The sequence below is a fragment of the Pholcus phalangioides genome, unplaced genomic scaffold (genome assembly GCF_987345545.1).
Source record: "Pholcus phalangioides strain wild (caught in Gottingen) unplaced genomic scaffold, Ppha-v1.0 ptg000020l_1, whole genome shotgun sequence".
Lineage (NCBI taxonomy): Eukaryota > Metazoa > Arthropoda > Arachnida > Araneae > Pholcidae > Pholcus > Pholcus phalangioides.
In genome coordinates this window covers 7587557-7603708 of record NW_028301613.1, presented here as the reverse complement: position 1 = coordinate 7603708, position 16152 = coordinate 7587557, and the positions used below count along the sequence as shown (strand labels likewise).

At 39.4% G+C, this 16152-nt stretch overlaps 1 protein-coding gene and 1 long non-coding RNA gene across 2 annotated transcripts; both read left to right on the top strand.

Annotated features, from left to right (window-relative positions):
• Window positions 1-3351: 3351 nt before the first annotated feature.
• LOC149070899 (uncharacterized) lies at window positions 3352-6833 on the top strand. Its single transcript, XR_016194993.1, has 3 exons — window positions 3352-3766; window positions 5003-5079; window positions 6659-6833. It is a non-coding gene; the product is annotated as an uncharacterized LOC149070899 (long non-coding RNA).
• A 3712-nt stretch (window positions 6834-10545) lies between these two features.
• LOC149070898 (uncharacterized) lies at window positions 10546-16152 on the top strand. Its single transcript, XM_089248418.1, has 2 exons — window positions 10546-10658; window positions 13121-16152. The coding sequence occupies exons 1-2, from the start codon at window positions 10555-10557 to the stop codon at window positions 14424-14426; spliced, it is 1410 nt and encodes a 469-aa protein (XP_089104544.1). The 5' UTR covers window positions 10546-10554; the 3' UTR covers window positions 14427-16152.

The window sequence follows — 16152 nt, the reverse complement described above, 5'->3', positions numbered from 1 at the left end:
GCTTTTAGCAAGAACAGCTCTCATGCAGCTGAATCTCGCCCAGGCTCCCCAGTTCCTGTTACCGGCACACACACCACTAGGCGGTATCCCAACCGACTTGGGTTAGGGGACACAATGAGCTCCCGAACCCCGTGAATGCCAATCTTAACCTCAAGTTCAAGAATCAATAAAAGTCATACCTATGGATTATTCTATATATCGTCTTTCGGTGCTTTAGGCAGGAATACCGGCTCATCGCCTGTGGATTGAGAATCAGCTCTCATGCAGCAGAATCTCGCTCAGGCTCCTCTACTCCTGTTACCGGCACACACACCACTAATTGGTATCTCAACCAGTTTGGGCTAGTGAGGCAATGAACTCCCCCAACCCTGTGAGTGCCAATTTCATACAGTTATGCCTATGGATTAATCCAGATATCGTCGGTTGGTTCTTTAGCCAGGAATACCGGCTCATCGCCTGGATTGAGAATCAGCTCTCATGCAGCCGAATCTCAACCAGGCTCCCCAGTTCCTGTTAGCGGCACACACCACTAGGTGGTATCCCAACCGACTTGGGTTAGGGGAAACAATGAGCTCCCGAACCCCGTGAATGCCAATCTTAACCTCAAGTTCAAGAATCAATAAAAGTCATACCTATGGATTATTCTATATATCGTCTTTCGGTGCTTTAGGCAGGAATACCGGCTCATCGCCTGTGGATTGAGAATCAGCTCTCATGCAGCAGAATCTCGCTCAGGCTCCTCTACTCCTGTTACCGGCACACACACCACTAATTGGTATCTCAACCAGTTTGGGCTAGTGAGGCAATGAACTCCCCCAACCCTGTGAGTGCCAATTTCATACAGTTATGCCTATGGATTAATCCAGATATCGTCGGTTGGTTCTTTAGCCAGGAATACCGGCTCATCGCCTGGATTGAGAATCAGCTCTCATGCAGCCGAATCTCAACCAGGCTCCCCAGTTCCTGTTAGCGGCACACACCACTAGGTGGTATCCCAACCGACTTGGGTTAGGGGAAACAATGAGCTCCCGAACCCCGTGAATGCCAATCTTAACCTCAAGTTCAAGAATCAATAAAAGTCATACCTATGGATTATTCTATATATCGTCTTTCGGTGCTTTAGGCAGGAATACCGGCTCATCGCCTGTGGATTGAGAATCAGCTCTCATGCAGCAGAATCTCGCTCAGGCTCCTCTGCTCCTGTTACCGGCACACACACCACTAATTGGTATCTCAACCAGTTTGGGCTAGTGATGCAATGAACTCCCCCAACCCTGTGAGTGCCAATTTCTTGCAGTTATGCCTATGGATTAATCCAGATATCGTCGGTTGGTTCTTTAGCCAGGGATACCGGCTCATCGCCTGGATTGAGAATCAGCTCTCATGCAGCCGAATCTCGCCCAGGCTCCCCAGTTCCTGTTACCGGCACACACCACTAGGGTTAGTGTCCCAACCGACTTGGGTTAGGGGAAACAATGAGCTCCCGAACCCCGTGAATGCCAATCTTAACCTCAAGTTCAAGAATCAATAAAAGTCATACCTATGGATTATTCTATATATCGTCTTTCGGTGCTTTAGGCAGGAATACCGGCTCATCGCCTGTGGATTGAGAATCAGCTCTCATGCAGCAGAATCTCGCTCAGGCTCCTCTGCTCCTGTTACCGGCACACACACACACCACTAGTTGGTATCTCAACCAGTTTGGGCTAGTGAGGCAATGAACTCCCCCAACCCTGTGAGTGCCAATTTCATACAGTTATGCCTATGGATAAATCCAGATATCGTCGGTTGGTGCTTTAGTCAGGAATACCGGCTCATCGCCTGGATTGGGAATCGGCACTCATGCAGCCGAATCTCGCCCAGGCTCCCCGGTTCCTGTTACCGGCACACACCACTGGGAGGTATCCCAACCGGCTTGGATTAGAGAGGCAATGAACTCTCGAATCCCATGAGTGCCAACCTTTACCCAAGTTCGAGTAAAGGCCATTAAAAAGTTATACCTACGGATTAATTCCGATATAGGTCGGTTATAGCTGCATGAAAAAAATTCATGTAGCTTTTAGCAAGAACCAGACTTGTGGCTGAATAACCGACCTATGAATGTTGCAATTTTTAATACGCTTCTATTTATATTCTGTGCTAACTATTCTGAGTTCGCTCAACAATGGGAATCTAGCATTGTTTTGCTTCATTGACCAACTATGTGTATGTAAATCTAACAAGCGGTGCATTGTTGATTTTATTTTTAGTGTTTGAGCATTGGTACTCCAGCTGTCCAACAATAACGTCAAAGAACCACCATGTAATAGTAGATATCCCCCCGAAAGTTAACGCACTACTATTGATATTCGTCAACTATCCACGGAGACTGCGGGTACTAGTGATTGCTACTGTAGCTTTTACAGTCAGCCCTCAGTTTACGAACTTCATCCGTTCTTGAAGTTATTCCACAGAAATTCTTTTTTTTCACAGAATTCCACTTTTTCTCTATTTGCTGTTGCAGCTGAAGATTTGCTGGGTTTTTTTTTCTGTTGAACTCCTTTTTGCTGAACTCACGTCTTTATGCTCAACCTTTCAAGTCTCTAATTTCTTCAAACCCAATCTCATGGCATTACATTCAGAACTGAAACATGTCTTGTTTCCATGGCCCTCACAAGGGTGGGGCTGACAGGGCTCCAGCCTGGAGTGACAATTCTTCTTCTTCTTTTTGTATTTTCCCACTCCCTATACGGGGACCAAATAAAAAATTTGGCCTAGAGTCCACCATAGGAGGGGGGAATTGGAGTATGACCAAAAACTGATCAAAACACAGGACACATGGTCACAGCATGCCCCCCCCAAAGGCTGGCAGGGCTCTACCCCGGGGGAGGACAATTCTTTTCGTTTTTTTTTTATTTTCACGCTGTTAACTCACTGTACAGGGGGCCCATAATAAATCTGGCCCGAGGGCCCTCAAAGATTCCAACCTAGAGGCCCTGCTGCAAGATGTGGGGGAAAGAGGAGTTTTGTCAATATCATTTATAGCCTCAGTGTCGAAGCCCTAAAAATCTCTGCCTGCCACACAATCTCGCCATGATGTCTTCCAAGTGGAGTTCGTTATTGTGTGTAAGTGACTTGCTTTGACGCTTTGCCAATAATAGCTAGCCCTCACAAGGATTGGGCTGACAGTTCTTAATTATTATTATTATTATAATTATTATTATTGCATTTTCTCTCACAATAAGCTCACTATACAAGTGCCCACAAAGAAACTGATCAAGGAACTCAACTCGAAGAACGAGAGAGAGGAGAGAAAGGGACCACTCAACGGGTCGGGCGACTTCAACAAGCCAGGGGGTGAACTATCTCTGCGGTCCTTAGCGGAAAAAAAGTAGTTGAGCGCCGAAAAGTCCTTAGCTGGCCAGTAGTTCGACTTTTCGATACTATCTCTAAGCTAAGGACTTTTTTTTAGTAGTTACTTAGGACCGCTGCTAAGGACTGCCTAGCACCAGTCCTAAAGCAGCAAGAAAAGTAGTTCATGGCGGCCATCTTGGAAAAGAGGAAATTTCGTCTCTGGCCGCGAGTTCTCGCTGTGATATTTAGTGATGAAATATGCTGTTTTTTTTTTCGAATTAAACAATTTTTTACGATAATAATGACAGATAAAACTTAGATTATGTCTTCGATGTCATCAAAGTTGAAGTGATTCATCATTATATCCTGCAAAACTAGATGTTGACATCGGCGATCGAAGCCACGACGAAGTGCTAGCATGTTCATTACTGAGGTAAGAATTATTTTATTGCTATCGAACTATATAAGAAGAGTGTTTAGAAATTTTCTTAATATTTTTTTGCTCGGTAAATGCGTTATTTAAAAATATAAATGGACATAATGTCACGCAATCAATAGGGCAGTGGATCCCACTTGGTAATGCTGAAAAATATCATACAGCCCATGTATATTTTGGGTTCTATTGAAAATATTTACATGGCGAATGAAACATAAATCTACAATTACGATAATATCAGATTGAAATTTTACATTCTATGTTTTTTGCCGTATTAATTTTTTTCAATGAAAAATTATGTCTAAATAAATTGAGCATGTGTGTAAATAAATAATTTGAATATTGTTGGCACAATAAAAATTGTGCTTGGATGACTATGCTATGAATAATCGCCTATAAATAAGGAAATTGAATAATTTTAATTAATAATAATCGCCTATAAATAAGGAAATTGAAAATTTGTGTTTTAGATCAACCTCCCTTCAATGCACAAAGTAACTAATAAGCTACAATTCATTGATAATAAATTATAGCACCTAAATGACAAAAAATTTAATAATTTTTTTGTGATGAGTAATGGTGAAATTGAAATAAAGCATGGTAAAAATTGGCAGTAATGTTAAATATTAATTTTTGTAAAACTCGTGCCCTAAAGGATTAAAATATAGATTTGATATTTTGAACTGTTCAAATGAACAATATTGTAATACTTAGTGGAAGTTAAATTTTGAGAAAAAAATCATGTGCCACTTCCTGAAAAATTGCACTCTGTAACTCGCTATGAGATGAGGAATATTTAATAAGGAATCATTATATTGTTTTGTTGATATGAAAAATGAAATTCGTACAATGGAACTAAAAAAACAAAGTTGGAATTTCAGGCACAGTTTTTATTGAGGTATATACATTATAACTAGAGGAAGCAGATTAGTGTTTGAAACGTATTACTGCTTCAGTATTTGGGTTATGGCCTTGCTGTGTGTGTGTTCAAATTTAATTTTTTGCCAAAAATTGTTTTTGATTTTGTGTGTATGGGTAAACACAGAAAACAAATTTCCACGTCGAATACTTAAGAACTTTAAAATATAGCATTTTGAGATGTTATGGAAGTGAAACTTTTAACAAGCATTTATTTTTTAACAATGTTGTTAGTAAACAGCTGAGAGATTATATATATATTAGTGTATATACATTTGTTAGACTTTTCTAACTCTGAAAAATTTTGTTTCCCAGGAACTTGGCTGTAGGTAGCTACGAAGTTATGTGAAGGTTTTCAAGGTTACCCAAATATTCTACCAGAGCAAACAAAGGTAATTTTAATTCTTTGTATTTGACTTTGAGCAACAGTTTCCATTATTATTTTCATGTAAAATGAAATATTTCCATGCATGATTTAATGACATAAATTTTAACAATCATCATTTTCACTGATTTCATTTGTATCAACAACCCTAGTGGAACAAATACAGTCGAACCCGATTTAACACCACCATCCCACCCACAGAATTTTGACGTTGTATCAGATCATAATCATAATAGCGTTTCGGAGAGGCTGTATTACATAAATTCACATGTTTATTAAGAAATGTTGTATTTCAGTGTCTTATTTATGTTGCACCATGATTAAAATAACCTATTTTATACACATTCAATTTTAAGTTGAGAAAATTCATAAAAATTGTAAACTGTACAATCACTTGAATATTTCTCAATATAAAACTCAACAGAAACATACTTCCCTCTGAAATTATTGTAATTTCAGCGACACATTTTATATGTGCAAAAACAAAATAAGCAAGGGGGAAAGGTGGCATTGTTTTTAGTCCATACCTTATTGGTTTCTCTCGAGAAATATCTTGCTATGAGTAATTATCTTTATAATAATTTTTTCAGATACTATTGAAAGAACAACTGTTTTTGACATAATTGAATTGAGCTTAAGATAGATTTCTTAATGGCTACCTGTACCACTCAAAATTTGACCAGTGCAAGTAAAAACATGTACTGTTGAAAAACTTGTCTTGGCTATATAAATGAGAGGGAGGACATTAAAAAAAAACTTTTAGAAGCTTTACTAACTGAAAAGCAATATTAATTCTTTGAAAAACGTGTTATATTTACTGATGAGCAAATTTTGTGAATGAAAATATTAAAACAATATACTTGATGACAAATAATATCATACTTTTTAACTAGTGAGACCATACAACACTGCAAAATTTCTATGTTAATTTAAATAGGGGTTCCCCGATCCACAAGAGGTTGCTAAGGATGTGTTTTAGAGCAAAGCTGAAAGAGTAGAGTGAAAATATATAGTAAGCTGCGTGCCAATAGGTTTTTGCACTTCATCTGTCTGACCAAAATTTTAGGGTAGAAACATGGCTCGAAAAATTGAAAAAGGCGCGGGCCAAATTTTTTGGAAGCCAAGCATATTTTTAGAAGAAATAATCCGAAGTAAAAAAAAATTATATTCAACTTTTTCAGCACTTAGTGATGATCTTGACATGTTGGAAGATTCAGACATAAACTCCAAATATTTTATGATCTGCATAGAAAATTTTAGGTGTCAGTATGAATTTTTTTTTTTGCAATGTTGGCTCTTAAGATTTCGGAGCTCCAAGCCCTAGGTAAATACATCTAGACATGAACATGTGCATCTATGTGGAACGCCAGGCCTCCCTTGCAAAACACAGTTTATACATTTTGGATCCTACTGTGATAAAATGGTGGCGAGACGACTCAATGTCGACTAAGTGCTATTGTGCACGAATTATCTCTACTTATACAACTAAAGACTGCGTTATAATTTGAAATAAAATATACAGTACATTTAAATATTGATAAGCATAATAAAAGTGTTTTTTTTTTTCTTCCTCTTTTTAATTTCAGGTAAATCAACATTTGAAGATGCAGATGAAAATTTATGAATCTTAAAAAATTATATTCTTGAAAGATGCGATTTCTAAGAAAAGTACAACCAATAAATTGTGATTATGATAACTCTCTATGAACATATGTTTGAAATAAAATGTTTTTGTATGACAAATCATATGTGCAAGTTGTTATTTAATTCATGTTTCTATTAATCAATTTCAATCAATCATTCATCTTCTAATCAACTCAAATGAAATATATTGTCAAAATGAAAGTTATCAGGTGAAATTATTTGTTGGAAGCTAAATATGAAACAGATAAATTGATGAAAGATCTTTAATATAGACGTATATATATTTTAAATATTGAAGTATTCACTTCCATTAACAGGTAAGTGCTCATTCATAGAAAATCGTGTTCTGATATTTTTTAATACTGAGGAGAAACCTATAGTTTAAAATATAGAACTACAATACGCAGCAAGGCAGTTAATTCTTTTAATTATAAATTATCAATAATTTAATATTTTAGTTGCTCCGAAAATAATTTGCAATTCATTGTTTCAATGAATTTAAAAAGGAATAAAAATGGATAATAAAAAATCATTTTTAACAAACTGGTCTTAAAAAAAAGTGGCACTCAATATTAAAAATAGTATTCAGCTGGGGCCTCAAGTAGGGCCCCCGAGGCGAATTGGGGGCCCAAAAATCTACAATTATTTTGCATAATAACCCTTTCAAGAAGAGCCCCCTCCCCCCCCCAAAAAAAATAAAGGAAAGGCAGACACTACGACCGTAGGCTCAACTAGTGCCGGTAACCTTAATTTAAAGTTTTGCATTTTGTTGTAAGAATTTTCTTTTTTTCAAATTTTGATTTCATCAGTATGCGACCCGCTTATATGCAGCTGGGGTCCCAGATACTCGCTTCTTCAAGCATCCAAAAGTGGGATCCATGAGCTCGGACAAGAAAAATACCGAATCTTATTCTAAAAAAAGTCGCAAGATGAAAAATGCAACGTCTCATACGTTTACAAAATAATTAAACTAGCTGGCGATGTTAGAGTAAAAAAAATTGCAAAGCACGGGTGACAAAAATGTGTGGCGAGTCCCTCGGAAAAAAAAGTTTGTTTACAATCAGTTGTAAACATGAAATCGCTGCCACCACCCACTGCGGAAAAACGATTGTTAAATAATTAGTAGTAGTTGTAGGCTTCAAACGGCATCCCGATTGGTTAGCGATCTGTTACTCTCGAAACCAAAAATTTTCTCTCCCTCTAACTACTGTTTCACGTCACGTGACCTTAAGGACTGGTAGTTCATAGTACCTCTTAACTACTAGTAGTTGAAGCGGTCCTTAGCTGCAGTCCTCCGACCGGTAGTTCATTAGGACTAGTAGTTACTAAGGACTGCAGAGATAGTTCACCCCCAGGTTGTTTTTGCTTCGATCTGCTGATTGGACCGTCTTCGTGCTTTCTCTCGCTCTGTCTGTCTTTAAAAAAGAGTTTCTGCTTAGGGATTATCATCATCACACCCTTACATTTCGGAACCTATCCGGTTATTTTCTCTATCCTCCTCCTCCTCCTTTACTACGTATATAAGAGCATCTTTTCCTCCACCCCTATGCGATTTTTTTTCTTCCCAGTCGCAATTCTTATACCGCGTACCTCTTCGTCCCACCATGTGCGTAGATTGAAGAGTACCGAGGAGTGTGTTTTAAATCTGAAATCACTACAGTGAAACCTTCCTGTTAGTGGACACTTTTTTTATGTTATGTCAACGCTTTTATCTATTTCACTACCCATCAACGGACACTCCCCGTCATAAGCTGATAAAGGCTGCTCGAACCGGGAGGGGAGTGAATCACTGAGGGTGACAATAGCAAATGGCGGAGGGGGAATGATTTCCACCTCCACCTCCCCGCCTATGCCAACAATGCAATTTTTTTTTATTGAAACCCCCCCCCCCCTAACCGTGTACGCTTCCCGTTTGCGTAAAAAGTTTGTCTGTCCCATAGGTGTCCGTTACAGAGAGGTTCTGAATTGCAATTTGACAGTCGTTAACAAAAGATGTAATCTTTTTTTAAACTGCTGTCAATGTATTTAACACACTCAAACTGTCAAAATAATGATTAAAAAAATTGAAAAAATTCGGCTATATGGGATAAATTTCATTTTAATTCAAGCCTACCACAGCAAAAGCACGATACAAATTTGCAAGGAGTGAGAATGTAAATTTCATGAGAAAAATAGTTACTGCACATAATACGATAGTTACTACCTTAATTCACGATCAGGGGCGCATCTAGAAACAAAAATTTACTCTGTCACCCGGGGGCCGGCATTCACTTTGGCATCCGTCTCCCCGTAATATTTTATGGGGGTGGGGAATAAACTCAGCACCCTTGTTAGTCTAGTGCCCGGGGAGCCAAACCCCTTCCCCCACTACCACTCCCCGTCTCATGCGGTTCAAAAAGATAGGTTACAATTAAAGAGCAGTGTTTCCCAACCCTTTTTTGTGTCACGGAACCCCTCACCCACTCAGCGTTAGAAGGTCAACGCCACCCTCCCATAAAATCTAAAAATGCCTTGTTTCTTATAATTAGGGTGACCATAAGTCCCGTATTTCCCGGGACAGTCCCGGTATTTTCTGGTTTTTTGGTCGTCCCGACTTTTTGGCAAAAGTGTCCTGGTTTTTCCCGTATTTCACACGAAGCCTACTTGAATTTTTATTCTTTATTGAAGTCAAAGATTGAAATTATTTTTCAACTCATAAATTATTTTATGATAATTTCAACTATATATGGGAGTATTAATCCCACATTTGCCTTGGTAAACGTTTTTTTTTTTCGTGGAATACATTTTAATCCACTGCAATTTGCAGTAATGCATCATTCCCCGCCATTGTGACTTTTCCGTAATTTCAACAGTATTTGGCAACTTTGTTTGGCTTTGGCGATAATTGGCGATGTCCTGTATTTTCCCGTATTTTGGAATCCCGATGACCCGTATTTCTCTCGAGGAAATATGGTCAGCCTACTTATAATTCGCATACCTTGAAATATTGAATAAATAATTTTTCGCAGCACAAAACGCGTTATTCCCACGAAAGTGTTGAATGAAAATGATCCCACGAACCCCCCGGGAGGTCCGCAGATCTGGTTTAGAAGCAATGAGTTGAAGAATTCGAGTATGAGCTTTTCTTTTTTTAATCGAAAACAATCTGACATGCAAAAAAATGCTACAAATATGGGAAAGTACCGCAAAAGTCACTAGGTTATATGGTCAATAGTATATAATGAATTAGCGTTAAATAAGTTAACTGGTGAATTTGCATTTTTTTTTTCAATTGTAATTGTCTCATAAATATCAGAATTCGAATTAGGTTGACCATATTTCCTCGACAGAAATACGGGACATTGGGATTCCAAATACGGGAAAATACGGGACATCGCCAATTATCGCCAAAAATGACGCCAAAACCGAACAAAGTCGCCAAATATTGTTAAAAAACGGAAAAATCACAATGGCGGGAAATGCAGCATTACTGCTAATTGCAGTGGATGAATTCCCCGAAAAAAAATTTTCACTAAGACAAATATGGGAGATTCATATACTCATTTATAGTTGTAGTTATCATAATATAATTTATAAGTTGAAAATAATTTCAATCTTTGACTTCAATAAAGAATAAAAATTCAAGTAGGCTTCATGCAAAATACGGGAAAAACCGGGACACTTTTGCTAAAAAGTCGGGACAGCCAAAAAAACAGAAAATACTGGGACTGTCCCGGGACGTATGGTCACCCTAATTCGAATTATACAGAGCTTAATAGAATACCAAAAACAAAATAGAAAGTCACACACACAACTACTACGATTTTTCTTTCTTCTTTCAGTTGAAAAATTTCGGTCAATGCCGTCCACTTTTTTCGGAATTGATGTTGATGTGCGTCTGTCACATAGCTTTCCTACCAATTTCAATCCTTGGTGTTGTAAGTGGAAGACATTTATAATGAGGCAAGAATTCAGTTCCCTTTTATGAATTTAAATAATCCATAATAATATGTCTTTTCCTGTGTGCTACACAAATTGTTTTGTCCTTCCTTGTGCACTACACTCAATATTTTTGTCCTTCCTTGTGCACTACACTTAATATTTTTGTCCTTCCTTAAGCTGGCGTGGAGTTTAAGCCGGGTTTTCCTAGGAATAGGTTTGTTGCGCAGCGTGAACCGAATTAGACTATTTCGCGCCGACACAAACGTGTTACATAATCACGCGGCGCGTTTGTGTTTTCCTAGCGAGGCGCATCAGATCAGGGCGGCTATATTATAGTATATGGCCTTGGCATCAGCTACTCTGTGGTCTGCATGCTCCGGTTTGAAGGGAAGGAAGAGAAAACACACAAGAGTGATGAGAATATCGGCAAAACCGCGGCGCACGACGCATTTGACTCCTCCAGAAGGAGTCAGCTAATAACGCCCAACGTAAAGCGCTGTCGTGAGCCGTATTGCCCTCTGTAGGAAAACAGTCATGCTGCTTTTCTTATTGGTGAGTGAACGCTGTGTCGAGCTGGGTGAACCACTTTGCGCAGGGCACAGGAAACCTGCTCCTAGGAAAACCCGGCTTTAGATGCCCTTGAGAATAACTGTGTCGTTATAATAATAATATGGATGCAATAGCAAAATGATAACGGTTTTTCTTGTGTAATACAAATGTGGTTCAGGCACATGAAGTTGAGAATAATAATGGCTTGCGAAGCTAGGCCCTGCTTTCATTTGTTGATTCATAAATATTCCATTGCGTTGCAGTAAGCCACTGCATTTCTTTTTCATTTTTTATTTATGTTGGGGGGGGGGGGAGGGTGAGAGAGATCATGATAAAGTAAAAGTGAAATCGCATCTGTGGTTATAGCTGTAGCAATTTTACTACGTTCCCTCTTAAGTCTCATTTGCATGCAGGTATGTTAGAATTTAGACGAAACGTTTTCTTCCCTTGCATTGTTGAACTTCATGTCATTTCACTTTCATCGCTCTGTGGTGGTGAATATTCTGCTCTCAGTCATATTTCAGCACCGATTCTTTTTCCCGTTGTTCGCGGTTTGAACTGCTCCTATTGGGCTGAGGCCTCATGGCGTCTTCTAACCCTGTAGACTTTTTCGGTGAATTCAATTTTGCATTTCCATGATTTTTTTTTTTTAATTCTGTAGTACCATCGCACCGTTTGTTCAATTCTGTGGATGCACATGTAGATGCCCTTTGGATAATTGATTTATAACGTGGATTAAAGTACCTGTAGGTGCCCTTTAGATTATTTGGGTTTCTAATGTAGATTATCACTGTGCCATGAACAAATGAGGATGAAACAAAGAAAAAAAAGGTTTTTAAGTTATGTGTTGAGTTGCAATCCGAGGTCTTGCGCCCATAAGATTAAACTCCTTTAAATTAAACTCTTTTTTTTTTTTTTTCACTGCAATCAGCTCCATAACATTCCAAGGGCAGGTGTGGATCCAGGGGGTGATCGCCCTTCCCAAGTGTAAAATAATATGGGAAAATTTGTTTCCTGTATTTTACTTGACACTGTTATGGATAAATACCTACACAATTTTGTGGCCGCTCTCTTCCCCCCCCCCTCCTGATGCATTGTTCTAAATACATGCCGGCGTCCAATATTTTCACAGCAGAAGATTCCTGCCTCTGCTGCATTCGAAGCTGAAGATGCTGATTTCTTTCCATTCGAATTTCAAGCCGTCTGCATCCATTCCATTCACTGAGAATGTCTGCCACCTTTTCATTAGCAGCCAAAGGTCCCTGCCTCTATTTCATTCCAGGCTTCATTTGCAGCTGAAGATGTCTGATTTTGCTCGGGCATGTATCCAAGTATGTATCCCTCCTCCCAAGGGCAGAATAATATCGAAAAATTTGCCGGTCCTGTAAAATAAGCATCCGGCTGGTGAGATGCTCGTCTACCACTGTGAAGGTTGTTGTCACGGTCCCAGATTCAAACCCAAGGGAGGATATAGATAAGATGCTTTCCTTAACAAACTTGTGGCAACCATCGATAGATAGCACCTTCATTTCCAACCCATCTCATCTGGCTTGTTACTGCCAAAATAATGGCAGTAAATTGCAATATAGTAATATGGCCTGAGTTGGTGAAGTGGTCTGTAAAATACGGGAAGATCCCACAAACTTGCACAATTTGTTGCCCCTCCCAACATATCGCTCTGGATCTTGGGGAGGGGGTTTCTGCTCACCTGTGTTTTCCCCCCTCCACCACAGTAAATATCCCAGAAACGTGCATTGCATGAAACTCCATTTTTTATCGATATCTACAGAATTGAATGTAGCGCCAGCACCTATTCAAAACATTTGTGAATATGAATATATATTTGCGATATTATATATCAATACTGTGGCACATACAACTCTCACAAATATTAAGAAAAATGTTTTTTATTAATTGAAATTTTTTCTTTGCAGCATGGCAGGGAGTAAAACACATTCGTTGATTCCGATTCTTTCTGATTCAAAACCCAGCACCACACTACATCACAAGAATATTTCTTCAGCACCACCATTATCTTTCCCTTACCTGGTAGTATTTCGAAAGCACCTTCCCGGGAATGATGGTGGGCCCCTGCAAGAGAACTGTAATGAACTGATGGCAGGAATGCTCAAAACTTGCGACATAATAAACAGGAACATCCACAGGTGCAAAATCTGTAGTAAAGTGTTCAACAAGAGGTGGCAACTGTTGGTGCATGTGAAGGTTCATACCCAAGAAAATTCCCCTGCCAGGGTTACTCAAGTGAACGTCAAACGCTCCGTTTGTGATGAAATCCACGAGGAGATACCCGAGCATAGGTGTGTCTGTGGCAAAGGGTTCCCAAGTAGGTGGCTTCTTTCCGAACACATGAAAGAGCACACCGGTGAGAGAGCTAAACTATATGAATGTGAAATCTGCAAGAAACTCTTCCGTTCGAACAACTATCTGGCGATACACCGTAGATCTCATGTAGGCGACAAGCCATACACATGCGAAATCTGCAATAATTCATATACCCAGGCAACGTCGCTTACAAGGCATAAAAAGGCACATCATGATAATAACAAGAACAAATCTAAACCGAAAGTCCACATTTGCGAGATATGTCATAAGACGTTCTGTAGGTCTAGCGTTTTGATCCGTCACATGAACATCCACATCAGGGAGAAATCATATAAGTGTGATGCTTGTGATAAGTCGTATTATTTTTTGAGTAATTTGACCCAACACAAGAAGCGATCGCACAGTGATGAAAAGTCCATCGTGCAACCCGTAGACTCCCTAACAGTCGTTGTGGATTCACATGGTGATGAAAAAAAGCCACTTGGGATTAGCAAGTTGCATCAGAAGAAGATAGTCAAGGGCGTTTATGCCAAGGAGAGACCATTCAGATGCAAAGTGTGCCTGAGTCGATTCAAACACCTTAGAAGTCTGGAAAACCACATGGGCAGCCACGACGGGATAACTGACAGACGATATGCCTGCGAAGTTTGTGGCAAGGTTTTCTGTTACAAGCACACCTTGATAAAGCACATCCGGCTACAACACGTCGGAGAGAAGTCATATGCATGTGAGGTCTGCAATAAGTGCTTCTCGCAGAACTGCCATCTGATCAAACACAGGCGAACTCACACGGGTGAGAAACCCTTTTCCTGCGAGGTCTGTGACAAATCTTTCATATCCACATCTGCATTGAACAGACACGTGAAAATGCACAATGAAGAGAGACTATGCACTTAAGAAATTTGCGGCAAGTCGTTAACCTTGGAATGCAATGTCCATAAGCGCAGACCGAGTCACTTGAAGGAAGAGACAGCGACAGGTAGACTCGCACAGTAGGAACTCATAGAGGCGAGAAACCTCCTTACCTACGGGATCCATGGCAGACCCTTCGCAAATGCCTCTGCGTTGGACAAAGGCATGTGGAAAATGCGCTCCGGCAAAAAACCGTAGGCATGAGAGAAAAATTTGTAGCAAGTAGTTTACTTTGAAATACAACTGCGATAAACAAAGACTGATTCACTTGAAAGGCTTCAAAGAGAGAGTGCCACAGGTTTATTGCACAAGCGAGATACGGCTTACTCATGGGATCTATGACAGACCTTTTACATCCATGTCTATGTTAAACAGCCGCATGAAAATGCATGCTAGTGATAGACGAAGCCTAATACTGTCCGACGAAGCCGTAATAGAATGTTCTGTATTTTACCCAGGACACAAATTTTTCTAACAAATACATCATCCTGGATACATGCCTGCCTTCGCTATTTGTGCAGCTGAAGTTGTGTGCCTCTGTTCCATTCACAGCTGAAGATGTTTGCATCTGCTCGATTCACAGCTGAAGATGTCTGTTTTGTCTTCATTTTCCAGCTGAAAATGTCTGCCTTCACTCAGACACGAATCAAGAGAATGGGAGCTATTGTCATTCCCAAAAGAGTATAATAATATGAGAAAATGTATGTTTTCTATATAAATGCAAGATGGTGTAACGAACTTGCACAATAAGTTGCCCTTCTCGACACATTGCTCTGGATCTGCGCCTACTTATAGCCTCCTTTTAAATATGCTTCTGATTCCACTAATAAAGTGAATATATTCATTCTTTCTTAGCGGGTTGATACTACAAGTGTACTTCAAAGAAGGCATAGCATCAAACAAAGACTTCACTTTTGAATATGTCATGTTTTTCCTGTACTTTCGGTGAAAACCGTTTCAGTCTAATCATCGATGGGTAGCTGTTCATTCTCTATCAGTCGAACATCACCATCTAGATTTTTCTCTTTCACCCTCACCACCAAATGCAGGACTTTTATCACTTACCTCCTCCATTTGTTCATCATCCCATTAGGGGTCATTCAAGTATTACGTCAGCATCAAGGGGGGTTTCGGATTCGCTGGCTTTTGATAACGAGGAGGGGTTTGAAGGTTGCTTACGTCATCAACCACCCCTTTTTAAAGATATGAAATATTCTAAGCTGCTGACGAAATTTTGCTGGGGGGGGGGGGGTTCAAAAATGGCTGAAAATCTGCTTATGTAATACTTGAATGGCCCCTTACCGTAGATGATTTCAAAAATAAACTCGTAAATTTAAAAGTTTAAAAAATTACATATAGTGGGTTGATGGCAGGCCCGTCATTTTGGGGGGGGGGGGCGTCTTTAAAAAATACACTATAGAAATGGTATATATATATACATGGAGTATATGTTCTTTGCCCCTCCCCCATCCCCCCTGGAAAAGGTTAAAAAGAAGGGCCTGGTTGAGATGGTATAGGCTACATAGAATCGCGTAATATTCAGGATAGGGAAATTAAAACAATAGTAAGGAAAATGTTAATGAACAGAAAAAAAGTAAAATTTACCTAACAGAAACGATATATCAGAGAATTATTTGCAGACGAGTCAGGGGATGGTGGTTTTAACATGTATTATAGAGATAAGAAATAAAGATTTTGAAGCCTTTCGTTA